This window comes from Eretmochelys imbricata, chromosome 7 (genome assembly GCF_965152235.1).
Source record: "Eretmochelys imbricata isolate rEreImb1 chromosome 7, rEreImb1.hap1, whole genome shotgun sequence".
Classification (NCBI taxonomy): Eukaryota; Metazoa; Chordata; order Testudines; family Cheloniidae; genus Eretmochelys; species Eretmochelys imbricata.
Window position 1 is genome coordinate 32666184 of NC_135578.1, and position 26558 is coordinate 32692741.

The following is a 26558-nucleotide window of genomic DNA, read 5'->3' on the forward strand; positions in this document are numbered from 1 at the left end:
GAGCCAATGCACTCCACCCATCCCCCCCAAAACTCTTCTCCACTTCACTCTCTTATGCAACCCCCCCACCGCGAGGCACTCCCCCCCCCCGCCCCAAACAAACACACCTTCCCCCCCAGCCTCCCTCCTAGGGTGACCAGATAGCAAGTCTGAAAAATTGGGACACTTTTTTTCGGGGGCAGAGAGGCGTATAGTTGGCTATGTAAGACAAAGCCTCTAATATCAGGATGGTCCAAACAATAACAGAACGTCCAGTCACCCTACTTCCTCCACACACAGAACCACCCTGTGGGCTCCCCCACCACTTCCCAAAGCACAGCAATCTCAGTTCCCAAAGCGTTTTTTCTACAGTGCCTGAGTTCTGCAACAGCAGAGGCAACACCCAAATCTGGCTCTTTCCAGCAAAGGCAGGAACAAGCGGAAGGAATTTTCCACTGCTGCCCTGACATTCGTTGCTCAGCTAGAGACAAAATGCATGCTAGGAATGACTTAATGCTTCTTTGGGCAGCTGCAGAATAGACAAATGCTATTGTTAGCACACGGGTCTCAGTTTCTGAATAGTGTTGCCTCTTTTCAACCTGAATAGCTAGTCAAATTTCAGGGCCCCGGGGGCATTCCAGATGGGAGCAGAAATGTGGTGATCTGTATGGTCTTTGCTGTTTTGTTTGTTAAGAACAGACAAAGGCCTGAGTCCTGGAATAGGGAAGCAACAAGGAGTCTGGTGGCACCTTAAAGACTAACAGATTTATTTGGGCATAAGCTTTCATGGGTAAAAAAAACCCCACTTCTTCAGATGTATGGAGTGAAAATTACAAATGCAGGCATTATATAACAACACATGAAGGGAAGGGAGTTACCCCACAAGTGGAGAACCAGTGTTGGCAGGGCCAATTCGATCATATAGCAGGAAACAGCTCCCTTTGCTCATTGCACCAAGAGCCCGCTTTTCAGCCTACTCCCCTGACCCCCAAACCTCTCCATAATGGTGGGGTTTCTTCCAGGATCAGCCACAGTCCCTGACTCTTAGTCTCTCCCAGGTTTTTTGCCTATTCTGCCACCCCCCACCCTAAACAGTAATCAGCAAAAGCTCCTTGGCATGTTCACCAACTCTTTTTGTCTTAGGCGGGGGCTTATCCTTCAGCATGTTACATGAAGGGTGACTGCAGACCAATCAATCTCAGTGAGGTTTTAACTCAACCACAACACGGCTTCACCCAGCTCATGCTAGTAGTCTCCGAGGACTGGATATGGTTCACATCCTGTTTAACTTCACAGCTAAGAGAATAATGGAGATACTATTATTGGCTGGTAGCACCTTTGAGCCCCAGCCAAGGACCCCGTTGTGCTAGGTGCTGTACAAACAACAATGGTCCCTGTCCCTAAAGAGCTTAGGAGAGCATGGGGTGAGTCTATCTGAAGCCTGTCTTGTGACCAGCACAGAGCTGCAAAACAGGCAAGGGAGATCGTGTGGAAAAATACAACGTTTACACTGCTGAAATCCGGGCACAGCTTGCAACTGCATCATCAGAACAAGACCAGCCCCTTGCAGCAGCTGAGCCAGCGCTCCCCACCTCCATTTGGATTTGGGTTTTGCTTAGCAGCCTTCGTTAGCTTGGAGATGTGACCCCTAAGGCCTCCAAACCCAGCAGGCAAAGTGACTAGACCCAACACTGCTAATTAAAAAAGCCTCGTGATTTTTTTTTTTAAGCCAGTCTCATGATTTTGGAATGCTTGGGCCTGGCCACACTATTTAGAGAGGGGTTTTATGGGCACACTTCCTGGAACAGCAGTGTCCATTTCATGAGAGAGAAACTGAAATAGATTTGCTAAGCTTTACAAGGCTATAGATATATATGAGGTAGAAAGAGCTATGATCAAGGCACAGAACTGTGGCTCTGGAAAGGAGTGAGTCCTAGGACCCCTGGGTTCTAGTCCCAGTTTGAGGGAAGGGAGTGGGTTCTAGCAGATTAAAACAAGGGACAGGGCTGGGATCAGGATTCCTAGGTTCTATTCCCACCCCTGCCGCTATCTCACTGAACCCTTAGACAGCCCTGTCCCCTGGTGGATTCAGTGCACGGAAACACTCACATACACCTCCTCCGGAGCTCTCACAAAGAGCAAAGTGGCTCAGTAAATGCTCCGCAACAAGCAATGCCTAGATGCCATGTTCTCTGCACTATGGATTCAGCAGTACTGCAGTGTTTGAGGAAGGCCGTGTCCTGATACAGCACTCTTACAGCAGCAAGCACCCCAACCACAGGGACCTGACCCTGACTGCAGCATCTTTTAGTACCGTGAAGTCTTGTCTACATGCAACGTTTTCACTTAATAGCCTGAGGTGTAAATTTAAGACCATCTATTTAAACAGGCACAACTTCTTCTCCCAGGTGGACATTGTTGTTCCAGTAGAAGAGGTCTTTTTTTGGTTTCATTTATGGCATTTGGGACGGGTTTTAGCTAAATCAAACTAGCCACTTTTATTCCAAGTCAATGGGTCCCCCACAGGGAAGTCATACTGGGGTAGCACTAGTTGTGGACTTGGGAGACCTAGGTTCAAGTCCCAACACCATCAGACTTCCTGCATGACCTTGGGAAAGTCACCAAGGACATGTCTACAGTTCAAGGAGACATACCCATGCTTGCTCTCATCTAGCTAGCAGGCTAAAACAGAGTATAGCTGCAGTGCCAGGAGCTGGCCATCTCAAGTATGTACCCACCTGAGACACTGGCCCCTCCTGCAGTTCACCCCACTTAGCCAGTGGTAGCAGGTCTCCTTCAGCTGGACTTTACACCTTCCAGCTCCAACGTAGACAAAGCTTCTCTGTGTCACAGTGTAACAGCACTGCCCTCCCTCACAGGAGGAAACCTACTGACCGCTATACTTACCTACATGCCTCCAGCTTCCATCCAGGACACACCACACGATCCATTGTCTACAGCCAAGCTCTAAGATACAACCGCATTTGCTCCAATCCCTCAGACAGAGACAAACACCTACAAGATATCTATCAAGCATTCTTAAAACTACAATACCCACCTGCTGAAGTGAAAAAACAGATTGACAGAGCCAGAAGAGTACCCAGAAGTCACCTACTACAGGACAGGCCCAACAAAGAAAACAACAGAACGCCACTAGCCGTCACCTTCAGCCCCCAACTAAAACCTCTCCAGCACATCATCAGAGATCTACAACCTATCCTGAAAAATGATCCCTCACTCTCACAGATCTTGGGAGACAGACCAATCCTCGCTTTCAGACAGCCCCCCAACCTGAAGCAAATATTCTCCAGCAACCACACACCACACAAAAAAAACACTAACCCAGGAACCTATCCTTGCAACAAAGCCTGATGCCAACTCTGGCCACATATTTATTCAAGTGACACAATCATAGGACCTAATCACATTAGCCACGCCATCAGGGGCTCGTTCACCTGCACATCTACCAATGTGATATGTGCCAGCAATGTCCCTCTGCCATGTGCATTGGCCAACCCGGACAGTCTCTTTGCAAAAGAATAAATGGACACAAATCTGACATCAGGAATCATAACATTCAAAAACCGGTAGAACACTTCAACCTCTTTGGCCGCTCAGTAACAGACTTAAAGGTGACAATTTTGCAACAGAAAAGCTTCAAAAACAGACTCCAAGGAGAAACTGCTAAGCTTGAAGAAAAGGAGTCCTTGTGGCACATTAGAGACTAACCAATTTAATTGAGCATGAGCTTTCGTGAGCTACAGCTCACTTCATCAGATGTATACCGTGGAAACTGCAGCAGACTTTATATATACACAGAGAATATGAAACAATACCTCCTCCCACCCCACTGTCCTGCTGGTAATAGCTTATCTAAAGTAATCGTCAGGTTAGGCCATTTCCAGCACAAATCCAGGTTTTCTCACCCTCCACCCCCCCCCACAAATTCACTCTCCTGCTGGTGATAGCCCATCCAAAGTGACAACTCTTTACACAATGTGCATGATAATGAAGTTAGGCCATTTCCTGCACAAATCCAGGTTCTCTCACTCCCTCACCCCCCTCCAAAAACCACCCCCATACACACACAGACTCACTCTCCTGCTGGTAATAGCTCGTCCAAACTGACCACTCTCCAAGTTTAAATCCAAGTTAAACCAGAACATCTGGGGGGAGGGTGGGGGGGGTAGGAAAAAACAAGAGGAAATAGGCTACCTTGCATAATGACTTAGCCACTCCCAGTCTCTATTTAAGCCTAAATTAATAGTATCCAATTTGCAAATGAATTCCAATTCAGCAGTTTCTCGCTGGAGTCTGGATTTGAAGTTTTTTTGTTTTAAGATAGCGACCTTCATGTCTGTGATTGCGTGACCAGAGAGATTGAAGTGTTTTCCGACTGGTTTATGAATGTTATAATTCTTGACATCTGATTTGTGTCCATTTATTCTTTTACGTAGAGACTGTCCAGTTTGACCAATGTACATGGCAGAGGGGCATTGCTGGCACATGATGGCATAAATCACATTGGTGGATGTGCAGGTGAACGAGCCTCTGATAGTGTGGCTGATGTTATTAGGCCCTGTGATGGTGTCCCCTGAATAGATATGTGGGCACAATTGGCAACGGGCTTTGTTGCAAGGATAAGTTCCTGGGTTAGTGGTTCTGTTGTGTGGTATGTGGCTGTTGGTGAGTATTTGCTTCAGGTTGCGGGGCTGTCTGTAGGCAAGGACTGGCCTGTCTCCCAAGATTTGTGAGAGTGTTGGGTCATCCTTTAGGATAGGTTGTAGATCCTTAATAATGCGTTGGAGGGGTTTTAGTTGGGGGCTGAAGGTGACGGCTAGTGGCGTTCTGTTATTTTCTTTGTTAGGCCTGTCCTGTAGTAGGTAACTTCTGGGAACTCTTCTGGCCCTATCAATCTGTTTCTTTACTTCCGCAGGTGGGTATTGTAGTTGTAAGCTTGACAGAGATCTTGTAGGTGTTTGTCTCTGTCTGAGGGGTTGGAGCAAATGCGGTTGTATCGCAGAGCTTGGCTGTAGACGATGGATCGTGTGGTGTGGTCAGGGTGAAAGCTGGAGGCATGCAGGTAGGAATAGCGGTCAGTAGGTTTCCGGTATAGGGTGGTGTTTATGTGACCATTGTTTATTAGCACTGTAGTGTCCAGGAAGTGGATCTCTTGTGTGGACTGGACCAGGCTGAGGTTGATGGTGGGATGGAAATTGTTGAAATCATGGTGGAATTCCTCAAGGGCTTCTTTTCCATGGGTCCAGATGATGAAGATGTCATCAATATAGCGCAAGTAGAGTAGGGGCTTTAGGGGACGAGAGCTGAGGAAGCGTTGTTCTAAATCAGCCATAAAAATGTTGGCATATTGTGGGGCCATGCGGGTACCCATAGCAGTGCCGCTGATCTGAAGGTATACATTGTCCCCAAATGTGAAATAGTTATGGGTAAGGACAAAGTCACAAAGTTCAGCCACCAGGTTAGCCGTGACATTATCGGGGATAGTGTTCCTGACGGCTTGTAGTCCATCTTTGTGTGGAATGTTGGTGTAGAGGGCTTCTACATCCATAGTGGCCAGGATGGTGTTATCAGGAAGATCACCGATGGATTGAAGTTTCCTCAGGAAGTCAGTGGTGTCTCGAAGGTAGCTGGGAGTGCTGGTAGCGTAGGGCCTGAGGAGGGAGTCTACATAGCCAGACAATCCTGCTGTCAGGGTGCCAATGCCTGAAATGATGGGGCGCCCAGGAGTTCCAGGTTTATGGATCTTGGGTAGTAGATAGAATATCCCAGGTCGGGGTTCCAGGGGTGTGTCTGTGTGGATTTGATCTTGTGCTTTTTCAGGAAGTTTCTTGAGCAAATGCTGTAGTTGCTTTTGGTAACTCTCAGTGGGATCATAGGGTAATGGCTTGTAGAAACTCGTGTTGGAGAGCTGCCGAGCAGCCTCTTGTTCATATTCCGACCTATTCATGATGACAACAGCACCTCCTTTGTCAGCCTTTTTGATTATGATGTCAGAGTTGTTTCTGAGGCTGTGGATGGCATTGCGTTCCGCATGGCTGAGGTTATGGGGCAAGTGATGCTGCTTTTCCACAATTTCAGCCCGTGCACGTCGGCGGAAGCACTCTATGTAGAAGTCCAGTCTGCTGTTTCGACCTTCAGGAGGAGTCCACCTAGAATCCTTCTTTCTGTAGTGTTGGTAGGGAGACCTCTGTTGATTAGTATGTTGTTCAGAGGTATTTTGGAAATATTCCTTGAGTCGGAGACGTCGAAAATAGGATTCTAGGTCACCACAGAACTGTATCATGTTCGTGGGGGTAGAGGGGCAGAAGGAGAGGCCCCGAGATAGAACAGCTGCTTCTGCTGGGCTGAGAGTATAGTTGGATAGGTTAACAATATTGCTAGGTGGGTTGAGGGAACCATTGCTGTGGCCCCTTGTGGCATGTAGTAGTTTAGAAAGTTTAGTGTCCTTTTTCTTTTGTAGAGAAGCAAAGTGTGCGTTGTAAATGGCTTGTCTAGTTTTAGTAAAATCCAGCCACGAGGAAGTTTGTGTGGAAGGTTGGTTTTTTATGAGAGTATCCATTTTTGAGAGCTCATTCTTAATCTTTCCCTGTTTGCTGTAGAGGATGTTGATCAGGTGGTTCCGCAGTTTCTTTGAGAGCGTGTGGCACAAGCTGTCAGCATAGTCTGTGTGGTATGTAGATTGTAATGGATTTTTTACCTTCAGTCCTTTTGGTACGATGTCCATCTGTTTGCATTTGGAAAGGAAGATGATGTCTGTCTGTATCTGTGCAAGTTTTTTCATGCAGTTGATAGATTTCCACTCCATACGGCTAAATGCAGTGCCTTGCATAATGACTAGATACCATTAACTTGGGTTTGAATAGAGACTGGGAGTGCCTGGGTCATTCCACATATTGAATCTATTTCCCCATGTTAAGAATCCTCACACCTTCTTGTCAACTGTCTAAATGGGCCATCTTGATTATCACTACAAAAGTTTTTTTCTCCCCTGCTGATAATAGCTCATCTTAATTAATTAGCCTCTTAGAGTTTGTATGGCAACTCCCACCTTTTCATGATTCTCTGTATATATCTGTATCTATCTGTCTACCATCTTACTATATGTTCCATTCTATGCATCCGATGAAGTGGGCTGTAGCCCACGAAAGTTTATGCTCTAATAAATTTGTTAGTCTCTAAGGTGCCACAAGTCCTCCTGTTCTATCGACAGAGTGTGAGGCACTCAGATCTGTGGTGGAGGTGGGGTTGCAGCGGGGGATGTAAGAGCCACAGACAGATGGCGTAGATACAAATACCAGCTGACAAGCATTTAAATGCCGCAAGATACTGTATCCAAGGCCTGGGACAGGACCCTAGGAAGACATCCTCCATCCGAGACCCCCTTTAGTTTGCACAAGGCAAAGGCAGAACTACGTGTGCGTTCCAGACAGCAGTTTTTGTTGTATCCAGCTGTTTCTGCCACTTTCCATGGGGCCTTAGCACTGGCTGCTGCTGTCCAGCCCAATTTTTTTAATGCCACATTTTGAGTGCTCTGAAAATGTTACAGCACAACTGACAAAAGCAGCACTGTCCCCATGGGCCTTCGAGGCATCGGGGGCATAGCAAGCTTTGCTTCTGAACAAAGGAACAGAAACAGCCCTATGGGTGGAAAAACAAACAGGCATGGGACACGGTCCATTTGCACCACCTCGTGGCAGGATTTGTCTCTGCAAGGTGTTTTTTCAGTTCCTTCATTCTGCAGAGAAGTTTCACAAGCAGAGAACTAGGTTGCTCGACTAAAAGCCCAATGGACCCTTCCTGCCTCAAGTCTCTGAGCTTAGATTTTCAATGCAGCGAAGAATTCTTCATCGAGATCAAGGCCAGAAGAGTGTTAGATTATCCAGTCTGACCTCCTGTATAACACAGACCTGAGAATTTCACCCCACTACTGGTGTGTTGAGCCCAATAACTTGTAACTGACTAGAATAACTTCTGGAAAGGCATCCAAGTCTTGAAATGAGCTGGAGAATCCTCCACTTCCTTTGGCTGTTCATTCCAATGGTCAGTCACCTGCACTGTTAAATGTATGCCTTATTTCTCATTTGTGTTGTCTGGCTTGGATTTCCAGCAAGAGATTTTACTTGCAGACAAGATTTTCATTATCTGTATTGACTGGGCACCTGAATTGAGGCAGCAAAAAATGGGCCACCCACCCACTAAAAACCAGCCCCTTTTAAAATGTGTCAGGTTGAAGTCCCCAAATCATTAAGTCGTTTTTTAAAAAAAGTCTCGGCCTGAGTTATTAAAAATTTTCTAGCTTATGGCAGTACAGAGGCCCCACTTGGGTCTGGGTGGGGGGGCCCAGTGATAGTGCATGGACTCCAACCAAGATTAGGGTCCCTGTCGCACTGGGTGCTGCACAGACCCCACCATAACTGAGCCTGGGCCTCCCCCCGTGATGCCAGGTGCCACACCCTGAAGAGCTGTTCTGACAGCAACAAAAATCAGATACTCACCTTCTGTAACTGTTGTGCTTCGAGATGTGTTGCTCATGTCTATTCCAGTTAGGTGTGCACACGCGCCGTGTGCGTGGCTGTCGGAAACGTTTCCCGAGCAGCTGCCCGACGGACCGGCTGTGGAACCCCCTGGAGTGGCGCGATCCAGTGCTCTATATACCACCCTGCCAGCCCGACCTCCCTTTCAGTTCCTTCTTGCTGGCTACTCCGACAGAGGAGAAGGCGGGGGGGATGGAATAGATATGAGCAACTCATCTCAAAGAACAACTGTTACAAAAGGTGACTAACCGGTTTTTCTTCAAGTGCTTGCTCATATCAACTCCAGTGAGGTGACTTCCAAGCCTTACCTAGGAGGTGAGGTTGGAGTCAAGGTATTGCACCTCTACCCCGATATAACGCAACCTGATATAACACGAATTCGGATATAACGCGGTAAAGCAGTGCTCTGGGGGGCGGGGCTGTGCATACCAGCGGATCAGCGCGCCAGCGTGTCTGGCTCCAACACGCTGCTCTGAGCGGCGTGTTAAGGGTGCCGGGCCCGGGGGTTGGATGGTTCGGAGGTTCTGGGGGCGGGGCGGTCAGGGGACGGGGAACAGGGGCGTTGGATAGGGCGTGGGAGTCCCGGGGGGCCTGTCAGGGGGCAGGGGTGGAGTCCTGGGGGTGATTAGGGATGGGGAGGTCTCTGGAGGGGGCAGTCAGGGGACCAGGAGCAGGGGGCTTAGATAGAGGGTGGGGTCTTGGGAGGGGTGGTTAGGGGTGGGGGATCTGTGGAGGGGGTAGTCAGGGGACAAGGAGCGGGCGGGGGTTGAATGGGTCAGGGGTTCTGAGGGGTCAGTTAGGGAGCGGGAAGTGACTATTAACGGAAATGCTCGAGGCCAAAGCAAGTTCGATATAACGTGGTTTCACCTATAATGCGGTAAGATTTTTGGCTCCCGAGGACCACGTTATATCGGGGTAGAGGTGTACTGTTCTGCTGAAGGCCGCATCATTCCTAGAATGGTGGACGATGGCGTAATGCAACGTGAAGGTGTGCACAGAAGACTACGTCGCAGCCCTGCAGATTTCCTGGAGAGGTACTTGGGCTAGAAAGGCTGCTGACGAGGCCTGTGCCCTCGTGGACTGAGCTGTGATGGCAGGCAGAGGAACCTTCACCAAGTCATAACAGGTGCGGAAACAAGCTGTGATCCAGGAGGAGATCCACTGGGAAGAGACTGGCAATCCTTTCATCGGATCTGCTATAGCAACAAACAACTGGGTCGTCTTTCAGAACAGCTTTGTGCACTCGATATAGAAAGCGAGCGCTCGCCTAACATCCAGCGAATGCAGCTGTTGTTCTTGAGGGCTGTTGTGTGGCTTTGGATAAAAGACTGGCAGGAAGATGTCCTGGCTAATATGGAAGCAGGACACCACCTTGGTAAGGAAAGCTGGATGAGGCCTAAGTTGTACCTTGTCTTTATGAAAAATTGTGTATGGGAGCTCAGAGGTGAGGGGCCACAGCTCAGACACTTGTCATGCTGAGGTGATAGCCACCAGAAAAGCTACTTTCCAAGAGAGGTAGAGGAGTGAACAAGAAAGGAACTCAAGCTAAAGGCTCATGAGCTGGGAGAGGACTAGGTTAAGGTCCCAGGCCGGGATGAGGGGCTTCATCAGGGGATGTATCTTCCCCAGGCCTTTCAGGAAACGTGCCACGATGGGGTAAGCAAACACCAAACGCTCAAAATCGCTTGGGTGAAAGGCTGAGATAGCTGTGACGTGGAGCTTGAGGGAACCAAACGCCAGATGCTGGTCCTTTAGGTACAGAAGAGATAGTCCAGGATACAAAGAATGGGAGCCTGGAGCAGGAGCACCTGCCTTTGTGCGCACCAGCTGGAAAACCTCTTCCATTTCGCCCTGTATGTGGCCCTAGTACACGGCTTGCAGCTTTCCAGAAGTACCTGCCTCACCGGATCCGAATAGGCGAGCTCTGCCTGATTCAGCCACGGATTCTCCAGGCCATGAGGTGGAGACACTGAAGGTCTGGGTGAAGGTGGTGACCGTGGTCGTGTGTAATGAGGTCGGGAATGAGAGGTAGCCATATCAGTGGCTGGACCGACAAGTGTGGGGTACCAGCACTTGCGAGGCCAGGCTGGGGCCATGAAAATGACATCTGCCTTGTCCCTGCGGACTTTGAGAAGCACTTTGTGGATCAGTGGGAAGGGGTATAGCAGCTGCCCAGATCATGGAATCCTGAACGCATCTGCAACCAAGCACGGGCTGTGGCTCCTGAAGGAGCAAAAGCTTGGGCACTTTCTGTTGGCCCATGTGGCGAACAATTCTATGTGGGGAAACCCCCAACTGCAGAAGATGGAGTGGATGATGTCCGGGCAAGTCGACCACTCGTGTGTGTGGAAACGTCTACTCAGACTGTCCGCCAGCACATCCTGAATGCCCAGCAGGTATGAAGCCTGGAGAAGGATGAGTGGGCTACGCAAGAGTCCCGTAGTAGGAGGGCTTCCTGACAGAGAAGAGATGAGCGGGCTCCGCCTTGCTTGTTTATATAAAAACACAGCCATTGTGTTGTCCGTCAACACCTCTACATAGCGGCCCTGCAAGTGCGTCAGAAAAGCTGGGCAGGTGAGGTGGATCTTGGACGCCCGGAGTTCTTGGACGTTGATATGTAAAACCAGCTCCACTACTTGCCACGGGCCCGGAGTTGTCCGGCTTCCCAGATGTGCTCCACAGTCCAGCGCAGACGCGTTTGTGACTAAGGTCAAGATGGGCTGGGGTGAGCGAAAAGGAACCCAGGCGCTTACCGCGTGGGGATTCAGCCACCGCCATAGGGAATCGAGGGTGTTCCGAGGGATGGTCAGCACTGCGTCCAGACTGTCGTGACGCGGGCGATACACAGATGTGAGCCGTGGTTCCAAGGGTCTGAGTCACAGCCTGGCATGTTGAACCACGTATGTGCAGGATGCCATATGACCTATCAGCCTGAGACATTGCCTTGCCATGGTGGTAGGAAAGCTGCAAAGGTTGCTGATTATCTGCGAGAGGGCTAGGTGACAGGTCTCTGGCAGGAATGCTCTCACTTGAGTCACATCCAGAATGGCTCCAATGAACTCTAGCCTTTGAGCTGGGGTGAGCACTGATTTGCTGATATTGAGTATGATATCTAATCAGTTGAATGTGTTTCTGACTAGCTGCACCTGCGATTCCACCTGCTGACGGGAGCGGCCCCGGAGTAGCCAGTCGTCCAGGTAAGGGTAAATATGCACGCGGTCGTGGCGGCGAAAGGCTGCTACAACCGCCATGCACTTGGTGAAGACATGAGGTGCTGTGCAAAGCCCAGACGGGAGGGCCGTGAACTGGTAATGCACATTGTTCACCATGAAATGGAGGAACTGTCTGTGAGTCAGGGTGACAGATATGTGAAAATAAGTGTCCTTCATATCATGGGCGGCGTACCAGTCTCTCGGGTCCAGGGAAGGGATGATTGTGCTTAGGGAGACCATGTAGAACTTCACGCTGAGTATGAACTTGTTGCGTTCCCGCAGGTCCAGAATGGGCCTGAGGCCCTGCTTCACTTTGGGGACGAGGAAGTATCGGGAGTAGAAATCTTTGCTTTTGAGTTCCTGAGGGACCTTCTCCACCGCTCCTAGGGCGAGAAGAACCTGGAGCTCCTGGATGAGACGTTGTTCGTGAGAAGGGTCCCTGAAGAGGGATGGGCAAGGGGGATGGGAGGGTGGGGAAGAGCAGAATTGAATAGACTATCCCACCTCTTCCGTGCGGAGCACCCATCGGTCTGATGTAATAAAGAAAGAGACCATGCACGGTAGAAGCGGGATAGACAGTTCAGGAAAGGAGGGGAGGCAACCAGGTTGTGGACAGCAGTGCAGTGTTTGAGGAAGGCCGTGTCCTGGTACAGCACTCTTATAGCAGCAAGCACTCCAACCACAGAGACCTGATCTGGATTGCAGCATCTTGTGGTACTGTGAAGTCTTGGCTACATGGCAACGTTTTCACTTAATAGCCTGAAGGTGCGCACCTTCAAAAGGGGTGCTTAGGGCCCGAAGGGGGTTTGGATTGCTCTTGGTCCTGCTCAGATGGAGGACATGATGGCTTGCATCGTTGTATCTACTTTTCCTACGAGAGAAGTCCTGTCTGATCCTAGGAGGAAAAGACCGCTGCTTAGTGGCTTGTGGTTCAAAGGGCTTCCTTTGGGTCACCGGAGCTTGCATGCCGAGGGACTTTATTGTGTTCCGGGAGTCCTTTAGGCTATGCGGCCTGGAGTTCGTTCGCTCGGCAAATAGGCCCTGGCCATCAAAGGGAAGGTCCTGCAGGGTCTGCTGGACCTCCGGGGGAAGACCAGAGGACTGGAGCCAAGCACTGCGCCTCATCGCAATCCCGGACGCCAGAGTACGTGCCATAGAGTCTACGGCATCGAGGGAGCCCTGGAGAGAAGTCCGGGCAACAGCTTTACCCTCTTCCACAATGGTCCCCAACTCCGCTTGCGACTCAGAGGGGAGGCGCTCCTTCAATTTTAGGATCGAGGACCATGAGTTGTAGTTGTATCTACTCAGGACCACAAGCTGGTATGTGATCCTGAGAGAGAGACCGACCCCCTGTGGAATAAATTTTCCTTCCAAACAAGTCAAGCCGTTTAGCCTCCCTTGATTTGGGTGCGGGAGCCTGCTGACCTTGCCTCTCTTTTTCATTCACCGCCTCCACCACGAGAGAGCATGGGAGAGGATGGGTGAAGAGATACTCGTAACCCTTAGTGGGAACAAAGTATTTACGTTCGGCCCCCTTGGCCGTAGGGGGATGGAGGCAGGTGTTTGCCAAATGGTTTTGGCATTGGATCGGATAGTTTTTATAATGGGTAAGGCTACCCTAGAGTGGCCCTCTGGTGCCAAGGTGTCCACCATTGGGTCCTCCCGTTCTACCTCTTCCTTCACCTGAAGATTCATATTCAGGGCTACTTGTCGGAGGAGTTCCTGCAGGGCCCTGTAATCCATGGGAGGTGCCCAGATGTTGAGGTGCCTGCCACTGCCTCATCAGGGGATGGTGAGGAGGAACTAACTGGTAGGACCAGTTCTGTGGTGGCCCCTTGATCTGTAGGGACCGGGTCTTCACGGGCACTGGGTGTAGCCTCGGCAAGCCAACGTGGTGCTGGGTCCAGGTTTTGCGGAGGATACTTGGGTGGGCAGCTGAGAGTTGCCTCTGGGAGGTGAGATCCCGAACAGGAGGACCGGGGGGGGGGGAGTGCAGTGGAATACCTGGTGGGGTGCCCTGGGCCTGATGGTATGCCCAAGGAGTCCAGAACTGCCATTGGGGCACCAAAATGTCTTGCCTTAGGCTCCCTTGCCTTTTGAATGGCATGCACGCTGAGGTTGGTGCTTAGAACAGTGCCGTGAGGTCACAGAGCGGGACCTGGACCTCGAGCGGGACCATGACTTATCTGCCAACGACTACCTTGAACGGGAGCGGCTCCAAGGGTCGGGACTATGGGAGCAGTGCCGCCAGTCGGATTGGTGCCGCGAGTCAGACCGGCGCGGGGCATAGGCACGGTGCTGGGACTCAGAGCGGCGCGGCAATCCAGGTCAGGGGGCAGACGGACCCAACATGGCAGGCTTGCCTCTAGACCATGCCACGCTCCCAGGGAGTGGAGGCTTATCCCTCATATGGGAGGCTTAGGTGCCGTCATTTCGATGAGCCCCCTAGTGGCTTCAAAAGTGTCCAGGGTGGAAGGCATCATAACTTCCCCCACATGCAGCCGTGGTGAGTCCAGGAGAGCAGGGCTTCCAGGAGAGACAGGGACCTGCGATGGCTCTGCACGGCCCGAGGGTCTGCCGGCCATAGGCCAGTCCCCTGTCCGTCCCCTTCCATGGGTGCAGTAGCTGTAGCAACCTGCTGGGGGGATTTCCCCTTGGTCTGTTTCTTGAGGGCAGCTGGGGAATGAGAGTGGTGCCGGGGAGAACGTTTCTGGGGCCCGGGGGACCTGCGGCTCCTGGGCTGGCGTGCAGAGTCCTTTCTCGGCACCGCAGACAGTTCCACAGGAGGATTGGTCTGCACCGAGGCGCTTGGGGCTGGGTCCTGCTGCAAAAGGAGGACTGACTCCATGAGGAGTTGCTTTAAGCGTATGTCCCTCTCCTTCCTGGTGCTAGGTTTGAAAGTTGCAGATCTTGCACTTGTCCGATTGATGGGCTTCTCTCAGACACCAGAGGCAGGAGCCATGGGGGTCGCCCATAGGCATCGGTTTAGCGTGGGGACTACAGGGTTTGAAGCCCTGAGACGGCATGCCCCGAGGCCCTGTGGGGCGCGTGTTGGAGGGGGAGTCCCCCACAACCTGCTAAGTAGCGAGAAACAACTAACGAAGAACTATTAACTAACAATGGGTAACTATATACAGAGATTAACAGAAGAGCTAGAGATTAGTGGGACACTTGCACGCAAGAGACCACTGTTCCAACAATGGCGGTAAGAAGGAACTGAAAAGGGGTTGGGTCGGCAGGGTGGTATATAGAGCGCCATACCGGTGCCACTCCAGGGGGCTCCACAGCCGGCCCGACGGGTAGCTGCTAGGGAAAAGTGTCTTGGCGTGCGCACACACCTAACTGGAATTGATATGAGCAAGCACTTGAAGAACAAACAAAACTCCCCATACAGCTAGGGAAAACTAGCACTTAACTCTGAGCAGCTATTCTCCCCATCCTATGTACTTAGCCTGAGCAACAAGGTGATTGTGGAGGAGTTTACTCACTGCTGGGACACCCCTGATGGCTGGGTGTGGCATAGTGGGCTCACTTCATCTAACACTCCCTGCTGACAGCTGATCTGGCCCTACCATGGTCTGTCTCCTTCACATGGCTCAGCTGTCTGGCCAGCTGGGCTTTAGTCCCAACCCTTCCAGAGTAATAGCTTCCTACATACTGGGCCAGCCTTCCTAGTTCTCCTTCCAGTGCCTCAGTCTTGTTTGCTGCCCTTGAGCCTGGGCCCAGTGGTCTATGCACCTTTTTATCAGGGCTTCCAGCTATCCAGATCCGTGTTTCAGGGCCTTCACACCACCTTATCAGTGTCTGGTGGACCATCTAAACTAGGTTCCAGTCCAGTGCCAGGGACCTAGGACAGGGGAAGTGGAGGATTTGTCCTGCTATTGTGGGGAACTTTCCTGGCTTATACACTACCCTGGTGGAATTAGCTAGCAAAAGGATCTGAGTCCTTGCTCCCACTCCCTTCCCCAGAGGTCTGTCTCACCTCAAGGGCTCCCCTTCCACACTCCTGTGTGGCAGAGTCCTTGTAACCCCAACAAGGCTGGGCCCAGGATTCCTGGGGGCTCAACCCCCAACCTTGTTGTGGTCACTTAGGGCAGGGTACAGGCTGTCCCCACTCCGGGGTGCTCTCTCCCCACTGGACACTTCCCTGACCCACTGATCATTACATACCGTTTACATACAATTTAGTAAACAGCAACCAGTTTAAAAAAAATAAGGAAAAAATGGGAAAGGAAAATCCATCCCCCCGCCCTGTGTCATGGGGACACCACAAACAGCATCTCTGGAATGTAAGGGTCATTCACAGTCTGTTCCTCACCTGTCCCAGGCCCTGGCTGTGCTGCAGGGTGCAGTGAGTCAGACACTCGCTCTGGCAGTGGCCTCAGGTGCTAGGTGGCAGGGCCCTTCTTCCCCCATCAATCCCCCCTCCTAGTCCGGCCTGCAAGACCTCCTGGCTAGGGGAGTCTCCCTGCCCAGGGTCCCCCTCGCTCTCCCCAGCTGCTCACTATACTTGGGTCCAGACGGCTCCCGTCCCAGCTCCACGGCTGCTCTCCCTTGGCTGCTCCTGTGGCCCCTGGTTCTGGCTCTTCCCGCTGCAGCTCTGCTCCCAGCATGGATCTGCTCCCTGGGCTGCTCCGGCTCCTGCTCTCTCCTTAGCTCGGCCCCTCTGACCAGGCAGCTCCAGCTCACAGGGAGTACGGGGACCCCACACTCCTGACTCTCTCATTGGCCTGCCTGCCTCTCAGTCAGGCTGACCTGGAGCGTGGTCTCAGAGTCTTGATTTCCCATCAGCCCTTCCTCTTTCTTTTGGTACTGGGAGAGGGCCAGCCAAAAAGTCCACTAAGTTTCAGTAAGGGGCCAACAGTCCCCTTACACAGGCAGTCCAGGGTCACCTCATTAGACCCCTTGCTGCCACCTCCCTGGTCTTCTTCCTACCAAGCCTTTCCCTGGACTTTCTCCTTGACCTGCAAGATCCTTCCTGTTCCCTACAGGTCTCTTCACTCCCTCCTACAGACAGTGACTCTAGTTTCTCCCTCCAGGCCCCTTCTGCTCTAAAATTCCTGTATATGCTGCCACCCATCCCCTCCCAAGCTGAGTTTCCTCATTAATTAGGCCTAACCCACCCTCCAGGACAGGTGCAACCAGGTGGGCTAAATGACCAACTCCTGTTAACCCTTTGTTCACCTTCATCCATGGTACTGAGGTGACAAGCCAAGGACTGAACATTTCTATGGATAAGAACATCCAGAATAAGAATATACACACACACATATATATATTTTGGAAGGGACATAAACCTTCATTCTTCAGGACATAAACCAGCCACTACCTAACTAGTGGTCAGGAAGGGGGAAGTTATCCCATAAATACATACCACCTGGATTCTTGCACTTTCCCCTGACCCAGCTGGCACAGGCCACTCTTAGCATGTGGGTACTGAAATAAATGCACCAGTGCTTTGATGCAGTCTAGCAACCACCATCTTCCCACATTCCTCCTCCTCACATCTCTGCTCTACATTCCTCCTCTGAATTGCTAGCGTTAGAATGACCACCTCTTGACTCAAAAAGAGACAAGTTGATCTGGAGTGACTAAGACTATGGAGTGATTTCATAAGTGGGGTTTCACAGCATAAATGAACTTTGAGGAATAGGAAGGCTGGCCCAGCGGGTAGTGTTAGAATATAGCTATGCAGGCCTGCCTGTAAAGGCCTATACTTTAAGAACTTAAGTGTATTTTTATATCACTTAGCTAGTTATAGAGGTATAAAAAAAAGAATCCAAATCACAAGTCCGTCTGTGTATGGGCCTTCTCTCACTAGGATAGTCTGAGGCCTTGTTCTTAGGCTAAGGCCTTTGGCCAAGCAGCAGGGGCAGCCAAAAGCTGGGAAGCGTACGGTCACATCCTCACATTCCAAACCAGTCACACTGAAATAAGGTGGTATTGTGCTGTTATGATCTTGTCCTGATAGTGCCTATCACCACCAGATAAAGAAACAGATGGTAAGATGGTTAAAAAAAAAACCAACTTAGATTGATAACATCGTATCCGGCAAGAAATCACTTATCGATAATTGTGAAACCCTCATTTCTGTATTATTTTTATGGCCCCCACTTTTCTATTGTTAATCTGTCTGGTTCTCTAATTGTTTCTGTCTGCTGTATAATTAATTTTGCGAGGTGTAAGTTAATTAGGGTAGTGGGATATAGTTGGTTAGAGAACTATGTTACAATATGTTAGGATTGGTTAGATAGATTTCAGTAAAATGACTGGTTAAGGTATAGCTGAGAATATTACTATATAAACGGGGGTCAAACAAGCAGTAGGTAGGGAAATGGGAATCATACTTGCCGGAAATTAACCCCCAATAAACATTGCATTGTCTGCACTTTGGACTTCCGGTCTTTTGCTGCTTGCTGTCTGCATGACAAGAACCAGGGAAGTGGGAGGGTGGAAGGAAAGCCCTCAAACAGGTAGGATGCTAGAGTAGGACTTGAGGGACTGGCGTCTGGTTTCCTGCTCTAACGCTGACCTGTGTGACTTTCGGCAAGTCACTTAGTGTGTGCCTCAGTTTCCCCATTTGTTATATGGGGATAATAGCACTGCCCTACCTCCCAGAGGTGGTGTGAAGATGAGTACATTATAGATTGTGAAGTGTTCAGATGCTATAGGGATGGGGGCCAGAAAAGTACTTAAGACAGAAGTGATTTTATAATGATCATAGATAAACTGAGACACAACATGTGAAATGGGGTAGCTTTGAAAACAAGTTCTCTCCTCCCTTCCTCAATCACATGCTGTAATTAACATTGCCCACCTTAACACCTGGCTTCTCAGACAGTACCTTTTATAAACAGATCTCAAATTAGTACCTTATTTGTTGAAAACAGCCTCTTTATTATAAGAGTGATCTGTAGCATACAAAAGAAAAATATTAGTATGTACACAATTTTTTTTCCTTCTAAAAATGAAATCCACACAGAAATCAGTAAAAAGAGAAGGCCATTTTTTGTGTTGCATATTGTTGATAGGTATGACATTTCCAGATCAGGGGAATTCAAACACACACATCACACAAAAGAATCAACACTTCCAGATACAAGATACAATGAGCACAAGACAGAATGATACAGTTCAGACAGACGTGCAGAATTATTGGCTTGATTCTCCATTACAAACTCAGGTCTCTTTGAGGGCAGAATCCAGCCTGGAAAAGCACAATTCCTCCAGGTAACATTAGAATGATTTGCTTACTGGCTACCAGAGAGAATACATTTCAGTCCATTTCCTTCCATGGCACTGCGTTTAAAGGCACATTTACAAAGTGCTTGGCATAAACTGATCTTAGATCCAGCTGTATGGATCGTGGTTTAAGACACATGTTGGCAATTTTATCCCGAAAGGCATCATGGCACCAGACAAACAAGACATGCAACCTTACCAAGAGTGAAAAATATGGATCTCACTCCACAGACTTCTAGAATTAAACATAGAAGAAGGCTGGAATGAAAGGAACACTTATGCACAGAACCCAAAATTCACTCTACACAAAACAAAGGGGAAGGTTTACAAAGCCTGCTGAGAAGAGACTTTTTTTGGAATTTTTAAATAAAATAAGCCAGTGACAAAGTTATTTGGATTTAAATGCCATTCGGAGACCCAAATACAATACAACAGCATCAGGAGGAGAAAGCTAACTGATGTCCAAAAGGGAAACCGACCACTTAACTTTAATGGTAAATGGAAAAAATGAGACACAGGACCAACGGTGAAAAATTCTCCACATGGCAACTAGTTAGTGTTGTAGGTTTTTCAAAACCTATGTTAATAATATGGAGTTTTATGTTGATAATGGGCCAGAACATCAGCTGGTCTAAATCAACACAACAGTGATCCCAGGTGCTGTAAACAGCACAGCTTCAGTGAAGACCTGGACAAGTGGGTCAGAGTACAAAGCTGTCTTCTTGCAACTGTTGTGAAATATACCAGAGGAGGAGGAAGACACACCAAGTGATCATTTGTAAAGTACTAGGGGGGGCATTATTTAGATCTGTGAAACCAAAACAGAAGCCCTTTGCCTTCCAAAAATGAGAGGAAGCGGGTCCAAATGTTGCCCAAGTGTAATTAAAAAACTCCCCTCCTGTGTTTTTAGCCAAACCTCAAACCAAGAGCAGTGTTTATATGGTTAAAAAAAAAAAAAATCGTCCAAACCCAAAACATTGCAGCAATTGTGCTAGAGCAGTTTCTTGTGACATTTGACCTAGGAAAAGGAGGAGTCCAGTTATGCAAGCACTAGCAGTTGCAAATGGCTACGAGGCAAACTATTTTCTCCCCCGGCCCCTCCCACACTGCTAACTGCAAGCTGAACAGGAAGTGCAGAATGAAGGCAGAGCTCAGCATTTTTAACAGCCCCCATGGCAGTCCCCAAAACCGAGCACACAACAGGCACTGACCAAAGCGCCAACTCAGCCTGAATCTAATTGCACAGAGGGGGATTGGAACCTTGAATGCTTTGGGCCTGGTTCCATCAGCGTCATGTAGCAATTTTATCCCAGTGCATGCAAGGACCCAGCGGTATTTCACACCCACTTGTTACTGCAGTGAACCTCGAACCTCACACCAGATGCAAAATGTAGGCCTTTGGTCTGCTCTGAAGGATTTTGCAGCATTCAAGAGACAAGCTGCTTCAAGGAACCTTCTACTGACATGACATAACCCAGAGTATTCAGGGTTCAGACACTGGGTGTCTCAGGTTTAACATGAATGATCTGTAGCCAAGAGTTTTCAACAGTGACTCAGGATTTTGGGTGCTTCAACTTTTGGGTACCCTTAAAAGGGGCCTGATTTCCAGGAATTGCTGAGCACCTGCCCTTTGAAAATCCAGTCACATTGGAGGAGTCTCAGGCTGGGCTCCCCCCAGAATCACTACTGAAACCCAGGGCCCTCGGGTTTAGCTGACCTGTGGCTCATTCCCAGCTGCAGCAGCTCCTCCACGTCCCTTCCGCACACCCAGCTCCTTCCTCCATTCACTTCCCAGACCTCAGGCACCGCAGGAGAAAAACTATCCCCCCACCCCGTGCTCCACTCCAAATCTGCAAGAATCCACATCTGTCTCACAAAGCCTTGTGCTTCAGTCCCATGGCACAAGAAGAGCCCAGCCTTTGCATATGGGATATCAGAGTTCTCCTGCCCAGAAAACGTGGCTGTCACCTTTAACCGATGTGCTTTTCTTTTACCCCTGACGAGACTGGGATGCTTTCGGTGGGGTACCATTTCAATGCTCACATTAACATGGTGACTCTGCAGTAGAGTGAGAAACGGACAGGCACCCCAGGGAAGGTTCTAAAGCCTCCTGGTTTGAAACAGGATCATGCCCTGTATTTTTTGCGTTTTCTCAAATCACTAGCAACCCCCACCTCCGCTCCATTCAGCGCTTGGAGCTAGATTCACCGCTGTCCTGCACCTTTGTGCTGTGGCTCCTGTTAGTGCAAAGTGGTGCAAGAGGCTAACTGGGTCAGAACGGCACTGGGAAAGAGCAGAGCTGCCCACAGACGTGGCTTGGAAGCAGAAAGGGCAGTGCCATCGCACTGGGAGAACGGCTGGAGCCAGGGCACCGGCTGGCAGAGCTAGAAATCAGACCAGGACCCAGATGGAGCGAAAGCATTTATGAAGTCCCTATAGCAGACCCCCTTCCAACACTGAGATGAGGACAGAGCCCAACACTTGGCTCCAAGCCCCAGCTGGAGAACCCCTAGAGTCACTGACCGACCTAGCCCTAAGGGCATGGCTACACTGGAAAGGTCGAAGTGCTCCCGCAGCAGCGCTTTGAAGTGCGAGCGTGGTCGCGCGCTCCTGGTAATCCACCTCCACAAGGGGTTTGGCTCCCAGTGCTCAGAGCCTGTCTACACTAGCGCTTTAAAGCGCTCAGACTTGCTGCGCTCGGGGGAGGGGGCGGTTTCAGCCCCCTGAGCCAGCAAGTTAGAGCGCTATAAGATGTCAGTGTAGCCGAGCCCTAAGGCAGCGGCACACGCTCCAGAAATACACGAATCGCGGGACTGCACATGCTACAAGCCAGAGGAAAGTTAGACAAGTTGACAGTTGGGCCTAGCTAACCCACTGGTGCTTCCACCCCTGCCATATCTAAAAGTCTGCTGTATCAGCGTCTTCGTCAGCACCGATCCAGCCCTCCCAACATGCAGGCTGTCCCTGACAAGAGCCAAAGCTTTGCATGCCATTTGGGTGCAAACGCAGCCAGCCCTGGCAAAGCAGCCAGCCTGCTTCCACGAAGTGCTGCAGCTTTCCCAGCCAAGCCTAAAAATAATTGGAGCCTATTTTTTTTCTCGTCCCCAAACCGAATCTCCCCCACCTCACACTTTTGCTGCCAAACAGGTTCTGAAACCAGCCAAGCCACTTGGTAACACACGGAAATAAACTCTATCTTTCTACCTTACCATCCGTGAACAAACTCTGCCCCACAGGAAAGTCTGCCTACGCCTCCCTCTCCTGCTGCCACTGGATCAGCAACATCCACGCTTAACGACACTGCAATGCCAGGAGGGCCCGAAGGAACGGAGGACAAGCCCACCTGGAAATCCCCAAGGGAAACCGGAGATGAACACTTCGACCCCTTAGGCACTGACAGTCTCGCCCTCCAAGCAGTCTGATTGCTGATCAGTTTGGAAACCGGACTGGCATTGACAAATGCTCAAAACCAACAGATGGGGACTAGTGCTTTTTCCCAAAGGAGCGCAGGGGAATCCAATTGAAATTCAATGGGATCTGGGCGCCTGAAACCTTTTGGAAATCTAAGACACAAAGATCAAAATGCCAGCCTCACCCCAACCGCACCATGGGCTCAGCTGCCAACCCCCGGGGGAAGAATGCAAAGTTTTTTGGCACCAGTGCTGCTAACACTGGCTAAGCAGTTTAGATCTATAGCTTATGGCCGTTTACCCTGTCTAGGCAGTGCAGGGGAATGAACTGCCATCCAGGGTCAATCCATGAGCAGGAACACCTGGTTCCCTGGGGGTGGGATGTTGAGAAGGAGACAAGCAAATGGTCGTGGTACAATCCCCGAAAAACCCTCGCTGCCGTAGGAGAGAGATTTCCAAGGGCACATGCATGATGGAGACTGGGGAGCCCAGGAGCACGTGCTATGCTTGTGCACCTGCCAGCCACTGCCAGCCACCAAGGGTTTGTCTAGATGGGGAAACTGACTTATTCCACTTTCACACTCTCAGCTTGCTTCCCACTCTCCGAACAGCACTGCGGTAAGCAAGGCTACGGTTTCCAGTCAGCACCCAATTCCCAGTGAAATTCAACAGGAGTTCAGAGACTAAATTCACACTGTCCCTTTAAACACCCCACCCTGAAAGGTTTTTTTCCACATTGAAAGGATGTCTCCACCCACGCTAGATTGAACAGAGCAGATTTAAAAAGGGGGTTGGGGATTAACAAGCAACACTGTCCTTTAAGAAGCACCCACTAGAGCTCTTCCCCACTAGGGAAATAAAGCACTTACAGGAAAGTGTGCAGTGCTGGGGTTTTAAGGCTAAGATTTTCAAAAATGAAGCAAGAGATTTAGATGTCCCGCTCTTGTTAAAGTTAACAGGGCTGGTGTATCTAAACCCCTTTGGCTCAAGTCCAAACCAAGACACAGGCTGAGTCGTTCAAAACAGCCTATCTGTACTGAATGGATAAGGCAAAGCAGTTTGGACTCCTGGCATGTCACCACACACAACTTGAAATAGACCAACCATCAGCCTCAGAAAGGCAAGAAGCTTGTTCCCTCCAACAGAGGCACAGCCAGTGAGGAAACCTGCTGCAGTCAATTACTGATCCTTTGTATTAATACCCCAGCGTGCCTTCTTCACAGCTGAACAAAGATTCTTGTGGGGGAAGTCACCCATTTCCTGCACCAGCAACTCACTTGTCCAGCCATCAAGAAAAATATCCCATCAACAGAAAGGGTGATACTTACAAGCCTAACGTACAAACCCCTCCAAAAAGCGGGCCAAGTTCCTGGGGCAGGAAGGGAATTTTAGGACCAGTGAGATGTCCTGAGCCGACAGGCCCAGACAGGAGGCTTTTTTTTTAGTGAAGTGTCGGCAGCAAAGCAATCTTCCCCGCTTTGCTTCACTGAACACCTCATGCCTACCTCTCCTGGACTGAATTAGCTATGGACCAGAGGCGAGGCCAGCTTTGAAATCAGACTCACCCAGCTGAATTGCAAAAGGTCTTAAATCTGCTACACATTCAGTTCACCCAGAAACGCAGGCGGGATTATGTCGGAATCGCTAGACCCCTTCCCTGCCCTGCTCCTGCACAGGTTTGAAAATGGAATGACCCACCAGCGGATATAGCCAAGACACTTCAATAGTCTATCGAATGGGGAATGGACCAACGCCGCGCAGCCCTTCCCGCCCTGCGGGGGAGACCGGACGAATCCCTCTCCTCAAGGGGAGGCGACATTCAGAGACAGGAGAGTTTCCCCACTCAGGACTAGCGAGGTGCTGCGGGACCCTGATGTGCTGCACTGATGGGCACATGCAGGCTGGTTCTGGCCCTGCACTCCGTGAAGCCTGGCCCGACGGGACGCTTCACCCCGGGGGAAAGAGACAGAGCTCTGGGGCAGGAACGCTGCAGAGCACGCTCGCCATCACGACAGCTCTCAGAGGCCTAGGAGTGCGGAGGGGTGGGCAAGATGACCTCAGAGCAACACTGGCTCGGCGAGGTGGCATGGCTGCTCTTCCCCTCATTTACATCAGTGCCAACTGAAACCAATGGTGTCGTGCCCGCACAGGTACAGTAGAACCACACTGGGAGGCTTCCGCCACCCGGGGGAAGGAGGGGGTGTCAGTGCCCACAAAGAACACACAAAGCAACGTAACCAGAGGAGCCCCAGCACCGAAGGGCCTAGGCTGGAATGGCTGCAGAAGAGGGACTAGACAGGACTTCTGATGCAGCAAGCTGGGATCCCACTGGTATAAATTAACACAGAATAACTTAGAGAGGCTCCTAGCCCAGAGGAGAGCCAGCGTGCTGGGCACAGGGCATGCCCCTAGATGGATCGGTCCATTGCTCCCTGTGCACCGGCGAAGACGGCACTCAGCCCTGCTCCAGGCTCTCCACTGGTGCCTGCACAGCGGAGTAGGAGGTAGGGCCGTGCGAGAACTGGCGGGTGAAGAAGGAGGCCGTCCGCTTGGGTTTCACACGCTTGATCTCTTTACCTGGAGCCCAGGGAGCAGGGTAAGAAGGTGGGGAGGAGAGATACGGGCACAAGTCAGCCCTGGATTCACCCACTGGACTCCACGGGGCCACAGCTTAATGGTGGGAGCTGAAAATGGCTAACAAAATGACTGCTTCCCCTGAGACACAGCTCCTGAGAGTCACAGCAGAGTTTAAGGCAGGATACGGGGGTTCTATCCTCAACTCTGGGGATGGGGGAGCTGGGAGCCAGGATGCCTGGGTTCTCTCCCTGGCTCTGGAGGGGAGTGGAGTCTAGTGGGTTACAGTAGCAGGGGCTGGGAGCCAGGACCCCTGGGTTCTATCTCAGGCTCTGCCACTTACTCACCCACCTGTTTGGTGCCCCCGGTAATGGGGTGATAGTGGAGCTATGAGACTCCACTGGGGGTGACTCTAGAGCAGAGGTGGACAAACTACATGTGGCCCACGGGACCGTCCTGCCCAGCCCCTGAGCTCCTGACCCAGGAAGCTAGTCCCTGGACTCTCCCCCACTGCTCCCCTCCCCGACAGCCTCACCTCGCCATGCCGCCGGCACAACGCTCTGGGCGCCGGGGCTGTGAGCTCCTGGGGCAGCACAGCTGCAGAGCCCGGCCTGACCCAGTGCTCTGTGCTGCACGGCGCAGCTGCCTGTCCTGGTGCAGCTGCGCCGCCAGCCAGCGGTGCTCCAGGCAGCGCGGTCAGGGGGCAGGATAGAGGGCAGGGGAGTTGGTGGGGTGGTCAGGGGCATGGACAGGGGTTGGGGTGGTCAGAGGGCGGGGAACAGGGAGATGGAATGGGGTCAGGGGTCCCAGGGGGGCAGTCAGGAAGGAGAGGAGGGGTTGGATGGGGCAGCAGAAGGTGGTCAGGGGACAGGGAGCGAGGGAGTGGATGGATGGGGCAGGGGTCGGGGGGGGGCAGTCAGGAAGGGGAGGGGGGTTGGATGGGGTGGTGGGGGGCAGTTAGGGGCGGAGGGTCCGGTCAGGGGACTGAGAGCTGGGGGGGGTGGATGGGGCAAGGGTCCCCGGGGGGCCGTCAGGGAACTGGGGGCTTGGATGTGGCAGGAGTCCTGGGGGGACCATCTGGGGCGAGAAGCGGGGTGGGGGGTGGGGGTGGGAGGAAGTGTCAGGCCATGCCTGGCTGTTTCGGGAGGCAAAGCCTCCCCTAACTGGCCCTCCATACAATTTCAGACACCTGATGTGGCCCTCAGGCCAAAAAGCTTGCCTGCCCCTGCTCTAGAGCGGAAGAGAGATACAGGAGGTTCCAGCAGACTGGCAGAGGGCAGGGAAGCCCCAGTGGTGGCTCCAAGCCGGGTGCCGCAACAAGGGACAACCCCCCTGCCCCTCCCCGCTTACCATCCTCAACGTAGTCTATGGTGGCGAGGTGCTGGATGCGGCTGCAGACCACGCTGCTCTGCCGCCGCAGCTTGGGGCGCTGCTTGCTGGCCAGAGGAGGCAGCATGGGGCTCTGGAGGCTGCTGTTCTCCGGGGCCGACAGCTCCGCCGCTGTGCTCAGCTCCAGGCAGTACTCGATAAGGCCGCTCATCAGCTCTGCCTGCAGGGAGCAGGGGCTGTCGGTCAGCTGGGCCTTC

At 51.2% G+C, this 26558-nt stretch overlaps 1 protein-coding gene across 4 annotated transcripts in view; it reads right to left on the bottom strand.

The window, feature by feature from the left end:
* The window catches only part of FRMD8 (FERM domain containing 8), a 40676-nt gene that overhangs the window by 2953 nt on the left and 11165 nt on the right, over window positions 1–26558 (bottom strand). For 3 of the 4 annotated variants that reach the window (XM_077821302.1, XM_077821300.1, XM_077821299.1), the window contains 2 exons: window positions 26323–26521; window positions 18620–24975 (listed from right to left, as the gene is read on the bottom strand). In XM_077821302.1, coding sequence (XP_077677428.1) covers window positions 24854–24975; window positions 26323–26521 — 321 coding nt within the window. In that variant the 3' untranslated portion in view covers window positions 18620–24853. Of the gene's footprint in view, window positions 1–18619; window positions 24976–26322; window positions 26522–26558 lie in introns of those variants that run through there. The other variant, XM_077821301.1, reaches the window with a different exon arrangement.